This window comes from Hemibagrus wyckioides, linkage group LG07 (genome assembly GCF_019097595.1).
Source record: "Hemibagrus wyckioides isolate EC202008001 linkage group LG07, SWU_Hwy_1.0, whole genome shotgun sequence".
NCBI classification, from domain to species: domain Eukaryota; kingdom Metazoa; phylum Chordata; class Actinopteri; order Siluriformes; family Bagridae; genus Hemibagrus; species Hemibagrus wyckioides.
Genome location: NC_080716.1, coordinates 6,975,856 through 6,986,885, shown reverse-complemented (window position 1 = coordinate 6,986,885; position 11,030 = coordinate 6,975,856). Strand labels below are relative to the sequence as shown.

General features: G+C 35.7%; 1 protein-coding gene across 2 annotated transcripts; it reads left to right on the top strand.

The window, feature by feature from the left end:
- The first annotated feature begins 5,775 nt into the window (after nucleotides 1–5,775).
- LOC131355461 (uncharacterized protein KIAA0040) lies at nucleotides 5,776–10,490 on the top strand. 2 transcript variants are annotated; one of them, XM_058393751.1, is made up of 3 exons: nucleotides 5,776–6,011; nucleotides 7,379–7,432; nucleotides 7,951–10,490. In XM_058393751.1, the coding sequence occupies exon 3, from the start codon at nucleotides 8,341–8,343 to the stop codon at nucleotides 8,674–8,676; it is 336 nt and encodes a 111-aa protein (XP_058249734.1). In that variant the 5' UTR covers nucleotides 5,776–6,011; nucleotides 7,379–7,432; nucleotides 7,951–8,340; the 3' UTR covers nucleotides 8,677–10,490. The 2 variants fall into 2 exon arrangements, with proteins under 2 accessions (XP_058249734.1, XP_058249733.1); XM_058393750.1 differs by lacking the exon at nucleotides 7,379–7,432.
- Nucleotides 10,491–11,030: the final 540 nt, after the last annotated feature.

Below are 11,030 nucleotides of genomic sequence, written 5' to 3'. Positions count from 1 at the left end.
CAAACCACTCGGTCACCAGTCTTGCTGTGTGTATTGGTGCATTATCATCCTGATACACGGCACCGCCTTCAGGATACAATGTTTGAACCATTGGGTGCACATGGTCCTCCAGAATGGTTCGGTAGTCCTTGGCAGTGACGCGCCCATCTAGCACAAGTATTGGGCCTAGGGAATGCCATGATATTGCAGCCCAAACCACCCCCATGCTTCACTCTGGGCATGCAACAGTCTGGGTGGTACGCTTCTTTGGGGCTTCTCCACACCATAACTCTCCTGGATGTGGGAAAGACAGTGAAGGTGGACTCATCAGAGAACAATACATGTTTCACATTGTCCACAGCCCAAGATTTTCGCTGCTGGCACCATTGAAACCGTCGTTTGGCATTGGCACGAGTGACCAAAGGTTTGGCTTTGACCCTGTGGAGCTCCCGACGGACAGTTTTGGTGGAAACAGGAGAGTTGAGGTGCACATTTAATTCTTCAGTGAGTTGGGCAGCTGTAGTTTTATGTTTTTTGGATACAATCCGGGTCAGCACCTGGACATCCCTTTCAGTTTCAGTTACTCCTGTTGGATGTGGTTCGTCCTTCTTGGTGGTATGCTGACATTACCCTGGATACCGTGGCTCTTGATACATCACAAAGACTTGCTGTCTTAGTCACAGATGCGCCAGCGAGATGTGCACCAACAATTTGTCCTCTTTTGAACTCTGATATGTCACCCATAATGTTGTGTGCATTGCAATATTCTAAGCAAAACTGTGCTATTACTCTGCTAATTAAACCTTCACACTCTGCTCTTACTGGTGGAATGTGCAGTCAATGAAGATTGGCCACCAGGCTGGTCAAATTTAGCCATGAATCCTCCAACATTAAATTGGCCAGTGTTTCAGTTTCATTGTCCAACCCCTGTACATCAGTAATATTGTGAATATTCAGACCCCCCTTAAATATCACCTGGTTACATCTGAGTAACGTAACTACTTTCTATTCAGTTACCTTGACAGAAATGTAGTGGAGTAAAAATTACAATATTACTTAATATTTTTCTTTCAAATGTAGTCAAGTTAAAGTAACAAGTTTCCAGAAAAAAATAATACTCAGATACCTAAAAAGTGTACTTAAGTACAGTACTCAAGTAAATGTACTTCGTTATTGTCCACCTCTGTAAACACACACACACACACACACACATATAAAGTGTGAACTTTAACTGGGTGAATGATTTAAGTACTGTATTTGTTTTCTGTTGATATTTGAAAAGTCTGTTGAGGTAAATGAAACAATAGCTGTAGTTTCATGCAATACAATGCCCCTGTCACAATGAAAACAGGTAAAGCAGTTCCTTAAAGCTAAGAACAATGAAAGCCCAGGGTCCTGATCTAATTGAAATCTTTGGAAAATCCTTGTCAACAAATTTATTGCTAGGAGGTTATTGATTATGAACTGTGGAAGAAAGAAAGAGAAAGAAGATTGGACCAAGATCACACCAGAGCAGTGTGAGAAACTGTCCTGCAGCTGCAGAAGTGCTGACATCATTCATATAAAAAGTCTCTACACTTCCAACTAATTTTTCACAGCATAACCCTCTGAATTTTAGTTGTAATCTTCTTTTGTCTCAATGTTTACTGTTCTCTAATTTTCCTCACTGTTTTTCACAAAATAAAGGTTTTTGTTGAAGTACCTTGACCATTTTGTACACCATGCTAGTAGAATATTTCAATTAAAAATCAATTGTTTATAAATTATTCTCTAATTTCTCCACTTTATATGGAATGCAAATTTGGTATCCATCAAAATCATTTTTGATATATGTGTAAAGAATATTAATATGATATAGGTATATGGTGTAAGTGGCAGAGCATGTTAACCCCTATGACATATTTAAGTTAAATATTGAAGTTACTGAGCAGTGTTAAAGTAACTGAGTTAATTATTCCTTGAATCACAGGACAAGTCTGGGCCTACACTTGTAAGAGGAACTGCTAACTTGCATCACACAATTAAGGAAGGAAACGCTAAATGGAAAAATAGAAAAAAGTTGTTTAACTCCACCGCTGCAGCTGGGAAAGGGTGTAATATTATATGACAATTATGTGATGGTGTTTGTTCAAAGAAATGGATTCTCAGGAAGTAATATTTCAGATTTATTTTATAAGCTTTAGAATTTGAGGATCTATATAGCTGTGGTGATTCATTACCTTGGGGTAGTTTGGCACTGCTAGAATCCTAGACTAGACTGGACAAGCATGATAAGATAATCCTCATGTTTTCTTCAGATCACAATTTTTTTATGCTCTCTCTCTCTCTCTCTCTCTCTCAAAAAGATATCAACAAAAATGCATATTCTAACTGATGAAAAAGTTAGGACACCCTACCCCCTAATAGCTACTATTACCCTCTTTGGCTGAAATAACTTCAATTAGATGCTTCTTGTAGCCATCTACCAGTCTCTGACATCAGTCTGAGGAAAGTTTTGCCCCACTCCAGAATACTTTCACACCACAACAGCTCAATGGGATTAGGATAGGCTTTGACTTGGCCATTCCAGGACTCTCCATTTCTTAGTTTTCAGTCAGTCCTGATATGTTTTGTGTCTTTGTCATGTTTCAGGGTCCAGTTCCTCTTCAACTTTAATTTTTTACAGATGGTCTCACATGTTCCTCAAGCACCTTCTGATACACGGTAGCAAACTATGATGGATTCTATGATGGTGAGCTGTATGTGTAGCTATAGCAGTTCACTCCTTGATAAGATTAAGATTCTGTTCTGTTAAGATGTCCTCTGTCTTTAAAAATATTGATGAAATTTTAGTGTCAAAATAAGAAAGAAAAACAACAAAACTAACTATTTACCATTTAAAAATTGCACTCTGTTAGTCATGAATTTTGTGATGAATCTTTTTGTGTTTCTTAAAAACAGTTTGTAGGACATAAGGCAGCAAAGAAGAAAAATGGCCTTGAGAAAGAGGGCACTCTGTACAAATGAGGCTTTCTGAGCTGCCCAGCCATGTTGAAATTGATGCTCCTAGGCAGCATTTCTGTTTGAACCATCTTGCATTGAACTGGTTTTGAGCCTTTTGTCCTTTTATAGAGATAGCAAAGCATATGGTGCAAGCACAGAGGAGTACTCCTTCAGGCGAAGTACACCATCATAAGTTTTGAATTTGAATGTATTTCAGCCATTTATGGGGTCTTTGAAATATCTTTCAGTCTCTTTCTCCCTCTATCTATCTATCTATCTATCTATCTATCTATCTATCTATCTATCTATCTATCTATCTATCTATCTATCTATCTATCTATCTATCTATCTATCAGCTTGTTCATCTTTGAAGAAAGACATTGCGTCCTCTGTTGCTTTTGCCCAGAGGCTTTCAGTAGTGAAGAAACAGGGCACTACAAACCCAAGCAAATTGTAAATGTACAATGTAGAACATCCCTTAGGAAAAAGGTTTTGTTGGTTTGTATTGTTTGTTTTTTTGACTATTCAATATTATTCAATATTATAATAATTCATAGTCTGTCTCTAAAACCTTTGTGGAGACAACTTTGAGGGAAATATAAATGATCGCAACTGTTATAGTCAGTGTAATAGTAAGGCAGTTTATTGTGTCATAAAAATGGAGTTGAAGACATTTCTTAAAATATTTGTGAGACTTTGTCTTTAAATGATGTTGACAGTGTTGAGAGCATGTTGTAATCTATTATAGTTTATTATCAATATATATATATTATCAATATAGTTATTATTATTATTATTATTATTATTATTATTATTATAGTCTAATTCTACCCTAATCAGCAGAAACTCACTGGACAAGTACAATGTGGTTGACACTCCGCATATCAGACCTATTTGTTTTTTGAAGTGTTGACAGGCCTAGCAAACTGGAAACTGGAAACTTCCAGGCAGCCATATGTAAAGCTGTATGCACATAAACAAGTACTGATAGATTGTATCAGTCCAGGATGTAAGGTTGGTAAAAAATGCTGTTGAGGCTTTATACTGAAAGTAGGGTAAATTCATGTGGGAAATTCCCAACTACTTGATTTTTAGGTTCTCACAGTGAGAAAGGATTTTAAGAACTATACAGAATAAACAATCAATTATTATTTTATTACAAGTGTCCCTTCTTAAAATTCATCAGGCCTACTGTAACATGGTTGTGCTGTTTGAAGTACTGAACATTTTTTATCTTTTACACTCTTGAAATAGGTACTTTTTTAATGTACTGAACTGTTTATACCTACTGCTTTAGGCTGGTTTTTCTGTATGCCCCACATTTGTCCTAAACCAGGTTTACACAGATCTGCTAATCTTCTATTAGCTTAAACCTAAAATTAGTATGTATTGAAATATTCCCCAAAGATTTACTCATAATGTGTAAAGTTCAAATTTCGGTAACAGAAATGTTTGTAGTTTTTTACATTAAACTGAATTTCTATTCAGTGGGCTGATAACACTTTGGCCTTGTGGCATGTGAATGGTTACAACTAAGCCCAGAAGCCCAAATGAAAAAGGAAAACTGTTACTCTATGAGGTGAGGCAAGGACATGATACTGTAATGTGGGTTTTCACAATTCCTTGAAAAAACCTGCTATATAAAAGCACCATTCCACATAATTACATATTATACAAGAGGAAAGAAAGAAAGAAAGAAAGAAAGAAAGAAAAAAAGAAAGAAAGAAAGAAAGAAAGAAAGAAAGAAAGAAAGAAAGAAAGAAAGAAAGAAAGAAAGAAAGAAAGAAAGAAAGAAAGAAAAGATTTGTATTCATGGCATAGCATGATGTTTTCTCTAGTTCCACCCTCTTTCGCAGTACTAAGCTGGTACATTTCATTTGCCTGACTCATGCATGTTTGCTGCTGGTTAGCAACAACTCATGCTATATTTGGCTTTTCCAAACAGTGTGTCTGTGTGATTTATTTTCCACTAAAAGGGCAACTAATAACCTGAGCTCCAAAGTGTTCTTTTATTGAGTTATTCAGTAGAGCAATATGATTTTAATGCCCTTAAGGATGTAATCAGGCTGGAGAACAGCTTAGAGTATAGTTCCTTGAGGTCTGCTTGCTTCATTTTGTTGTAACAATGTGGTCCTTTGTATGTACAACATGGCTTTGTGAAATCTAACATAGGCTTGGTTTTAGATTCAGGGCTTTTCTTTTTGCAGCTCGTTGCTTTATATGGTGAGAGACATATTTTCAGATCTGCATCCTGTACAGATCTGCTAACTTCTTTATGGTTCTTTATGGTCTTCTTTAAGGTCATAATACATTCTTTCTGCACTTGTGTAAAAAATATGTTTTTTTTGGTTTTTTAGCACAAACAGATTGCTAAGCAGTATTTAAAAAAATATATATTAGATTTTTAGCTGCTCAAATTTAACGTGACCTTTAATGTGAACGGCTGTGATAGATTTTTTTTATCACAATGAATGCTGATTAAAACAGAAACTGGCTCACATGGTTTCCGGATAAATCAATTTATGCCACCTTTGCAAATTGTGTAGAAGAGAAAAAAAATTTTGTCATACAACTGGGCTTTAGCACATTACTAGAGAAGGTAAGAGTAATTTGCCCATGAAAAATGTTTATCTTTTGTAGTTTCTGGCAGCTCAAACTCGAGAACCTTTCTATTTCAGTTTATTTTTATTCCCTGTATGTTGGCTATTGTACTTTCCCTACAAGCTAGTTCATGTTCAAGAGCATATACTGTGACAATTTCACCCTTTCAGCCCTCCCTCTCTGCTTCAGTGACATCACAGAGTAGTTGAGTGTATAACCTACCCACAAGAATGCAAGAGTGTGAGGCAAAAGCTCTTGTGAGACACAGGAGTTTTTCTTCCACTCTAGGCCTCATCATAGCAAAAGGAAGGAAGAGGACGTAACTTGCGCAGAAGTCAGGTGAACATGTGGATAAAGGATAAACCTTGCATGGTGTCAGCATCAGGCAGGATCTGAGGAGGGTTGTATAATGAGAAGGAAAACATCTGGACCTTGTGTGTACAAAGACGGTAAGGTTAGAGCTTTGATGGTGTTTGTGGCTTCCTGAGAAATAAGATGTTGCTAATGTGGTGTAGCATTTAGTCACATGCACATCACTTACATGGAGTAACTTTCTCAGCATATGCTGCTTCCGTTCAACTTTCTGTAATACTGCACTGATATGACTGACAGTTTTTATTTGTGAAAGTGGTGACAAACATTTAAAAGTTTTTAACTCATGTAGCAAATAACAGATAACTAGCAAAAATATGTTTGTATATAAGGTGACTAGGAGAATGTTACATATTGATGTTAAATATTCATTCGTTCAAGAGTTATTTGCCCAGTATAAAGAGGCTCATGTTGTTTACAGAACAATATACTTATCTAAATATTTATATAATTTACATAAATTTAAGTACCACAGTAGGAAATTATCAGAAATGCAATCTGTTCACTTATAAATTGAGGGCAGTAACTGTAACTCAGTTAGTAATTCAAAGGCCTTTTCCCTTTGTGTAAACATTGCCTTAATTGGTTTAAGAGCAGCAAATGATGTAATTGTTTTAGAATAAAGCTAGCCATTTATGTGCATAGCTCCAAACAGCTGTGATCAGATGGGTTTGAAGCTAAGTGATGGTAAGAATTTTTTTCCATCAATGTTTGTTTTTCCCTATTTAGCACAGAGAGTGGCCTTATGGAAACAATGCCCTTTATTCTACATTAAGATGATGACACTTCTGCAATTATTTTTAAAAAATTAAGTCAGTATCAAAAACAAAAGACAGATAAACAGAATAAAACAGATATACAATTAAATTATTTTAGTCTCTAGAAAACTGACATTAATTTAACATATTACATTCATAGATACATAAAAGCTTGTATATAACTGTAACACATTATATAATTGTAATACAGTTCCACAACCTGGCTTTAGGTGTGGTTTAGACCAGTTTCCTGTTTACTGTTCTGAAGAAGCTAGAACTGTTGAGGCATGAAAAGGAACATTTATAAAGTGCAGTTTTTTTGGCGGTCTAATGCACTTATACTGATTATTTTTCTTACATATTTGTCTTTGACGTATGCCTTACCCTTTGGTTGTCATAAGAAAATATGGCTTGTGAAATACGTAACCTTTGACACAAATTATGCAGCCAGGCAAATTAATAATTTGTGAATAGTATGCAAATGGTGAACCCTGACCTAGAAATTGAATTGGATTGGGCAAAAACAATCAATGGCACCTTATTAACATATCAGTAACTTTTCTTATACATTTTTCAACACACAAAAAAAAAACAGTCCATCATGACCTTCTATCCCTTTAAGGGAATAAACTAGATCAGGACATGCCCTTATTAATATTCATGGATTCTTTTTTAATTTATTTCAGGGGAGTCCAGAGTGGTTTGCTCCTTGAATAGAGCTCTCAAACAGACTCCTTCCTGTAAGTGTAAGCTAAATGTAAGAGTTGACAGTTATGAAAAGGATGAAGACTAGAGGATGTGTGGTGTACTGAATGTATTACAAACTGTTTGTGTGACATCTGTGGTATCCCTATAGGCTTATACATTTTGTTTTAAAATAAATTGTTTTGAATTACTCTCTTATATCACTATAAGCTTGGCTTGAATTGTTTAATAGACAATGATGACCATTTTTATGCAACGTATACATATTCCAAGGATTTTATGATGTTGCATATGTATTATCACAGATGTGTATTATTATAGTTAATTAAATGACTTATGTAATGCTCGGAAATAGGTATGTATACAATATACAGATATGCAATTTCATTGCAAGAAAATCAAAAGAAAATTAATGGGATTGTTAAATAGTTCCAGTTTAAACCTGCTTACTTTGAATATTAATCTGTTTACATCATTTCATTTTTTTCAAATCATTAGTGAATGATTGCCCTAGATTTTAATCCCCTACCCCTCTGTCTCTCACTGCACAAAGGTCAGCATTCTATCACTTCATGGAAAGTCAAAGAAGAAGGGACTAAGCCGCAGGTGGAAGTTTGATCTGCATGTTTCTGAACTGGACACAACACATCCACTGTCTCTACTGTCCTTCCCATCAGAATCTTCTGTGGTTTCAAAGGCAGACTTCACATAAAAATGTTCTGGTATTCATAACTGCCGGAGATAAATGTGCATTTGGTTGAGTGCTGGCCATCCCTCAGTCATCAATGCTGAAAAGAAAAAAGATTGCCTTATCAGTGGTGAACAAAATTGAGATCTTATGGAAATTCAGACAAATGCTATAAACTTCTGGCCATTTACTACAAATTATATTTTTGGTTTGATTTGCGTATGACCTCCTGAGAGCCAAGGATCTTGTTGAACCATGATGGAGTCAATTACTGAATTCTTCAATGATTTGTGGACGCTTTTGGTCACCAAACACAATGAGGGCATTTACAACACAGTGTGTGTTATTGTGCTCCTTATGATGCCTCTACTTGTTTTCTTTACTTCCCTGGTGGTTTGCTGTCACTGCTGCTCGTCCCTTTGCAGAGGATGCCACTGTTGCTGTTGTAGAGATTCTGCCACACTGACAGGGACACAGGTTGATAAAAAAAAGAAAAAGAAGAAGAAAGGTAACCAGAATGAGGAGGACTTGTGGATTTCAGTCAAAACAGATGCCATGACTCCAGATAGACTGGCCCTTACCATCGTGTAGATGGGCAATGATTTGTTTCAAAATATGAATTGCATGTTTATATATGCCTAGCTCAATCATGTTATATCATTAATATTAAGTCAAGCCAACTGGATGAATTATAATACTGAAGATGTAGGTTCTCCACTCATTCAAGAGATAAGTTCAGATAATAATGTTTACTAGATATTTAGAATGACTTTCCTAGATGAACAAACAAGAATTGTGTGGATTGGATAAATAATACAAGAATAATCCTTTCCCTACCCCTAAACTTTGAGTTGTTTGTGCAATACACTTCCCATACAACGCTGCTGACAGAGCAAAAAAGCTTCCTGAACAAGTAAGGCATTTGTATTAAGCAAGAACAGGTCTGTAAGAAATAAATGCCTTTTTGATAAAAAGATATCAACCTTTTATACATTTTGCTGATTTCTTTTTCATCCACTGTTAAAGAATAAGAAAAGTGTGGAAAATCAGTTGAATTAGCACATGCAAGTATGTGTGGGATTATGAATTTACTTATGCAGAGTGGTTTTTTTTTTGCTTTTTCTATACTATTGATGTATACAAATGATCTATGTCTTATGTGCAACCTAATTAAAATAAAGGTACTGTATTTTTTTATTTTCTGTTATAAGATTTCCTTGCGATCATAGCATCTCTTCTTGAATATGTTACTAAGTTAACATAGGTTACTGTAAAATTTGGGCAGGATGTTCTCATATAACAGTGCAGACATCTCAGCACATCAGTTTTCTGAAATGAATCCTACTGCCCTAGTAACCCTAAATGTAGTTATTTCATTCAGTGTCATTTAATCTGAACAATATCTCTACACATAAAAATATCTGTTCCTCTAGATACACAGGCAGTAAGTGGGTGAATGAGTATTTCTATACATGGAAACACCCTGAAACTCTTTTCTTTTTTTCCTGAAGGCTTTTTCTTTCAGAGCACCAGACATTGGGTGATGGAATAACCTGGGCTGTTAAAGTAACTCTAATCCAACCACGATTTGGCTTCTTTCACTAAAACAAGCACTCCTTGTTTTGCCTCAACTCTGGCTCCTTCTACAACAGGAGGAGTGGAAAAATGTTATTCTGGTGAGAGAAGAGTGTGATTGGCCCAATGCTTTTTAAACTGCATAAAATATATAAGAATATATAAATATTGTCTTTGTAAGCATCTTAAACTATAGTAAGCCTAGCCTATTTCCTGTATTACTTTACATCATTACCACGTGTGTTTACAAAAAGAGGAAACCATGCACACCCTATCTCTTTGCAGGAAACTGATACCTATTGAGACATTTGAATGCATAGAATGAAGCTATGAATAAAGATACAATAATGATAATAAGTGGTACAATAATGATACAGATGCTTAATACTAAAAGCCACTTTACTGGAAATTTAATGAAGTACAAGTGAATTTAATGGAGCGACATTAAATTCACTAGGCTTATTTTCTGAAATGCCACTTTGACAATTTACATTGCTCAAACCAAAGGTGCATATCAGGTCAAGTGCATGGCTGTGAGAGTGGGAGTAAATGAGCAAGCTGAAACTGAAATAATTTAGAACAGGAATACTGTCATAGGTACTAGCAAGGTCATGAGCCTATGTATAGAAAGATCTCTTTATTATTTATCTCCCCCAATAGGGGCCGCTGGGGCCAGAGAAGTTAGCCAGAGAAGAATGCTACTTTAACATGTTAACAATAATTATATATTTTAATAACGAAATAAAATCATTTAGTCATAATATTCCACTGTTAGTCATATTATCGTTTATTTAAAATAAAAAAAATCAAAACTGTATTTCTCTCATTTGTGTGTGTGTGTGTGTGTGCGGGTGTGTGTGCATGTGTGCGTGCGGGTGTGTTTGTGTGCGGGGCGCCGGACAAACAAGTGTGTATGTGGTGACGTAAACTTTTGAAAAGCATGTGAATTAAAGCTGAGCTGTTTTCAAATTTGTTTCAAATTTTCTTCAGTTAACAATAATGAAGTAATGAAGGTAATCATTAAAAACACACACACACACTCACATTCGCTAACAACAAAAGTTAAAACAACTCTACAACCCCGGACCCTCCCACTTTTGTTGTTAGTGAATCAATATTGTTTTTCTATATTTGGCCTCATGTGACTGGACCATTCTCAGCAAGTCTCATTAATGCTCAGCAGATTGTCAGGTAACAGGCAGGTACTAATTAATGTGGAAGCAAGCGAAATATCTCAAGATGAAAGAAAATTCGGTTATATCTTTACAAAAATACCCTTCAGGTGAAGAAAAGAAAAGAATCAAGGAGCTTGGAGCAGATCGACCCAATTTGCAAATTCAGCAGCAGTCAAGTGATTAGGCAACTTTCCA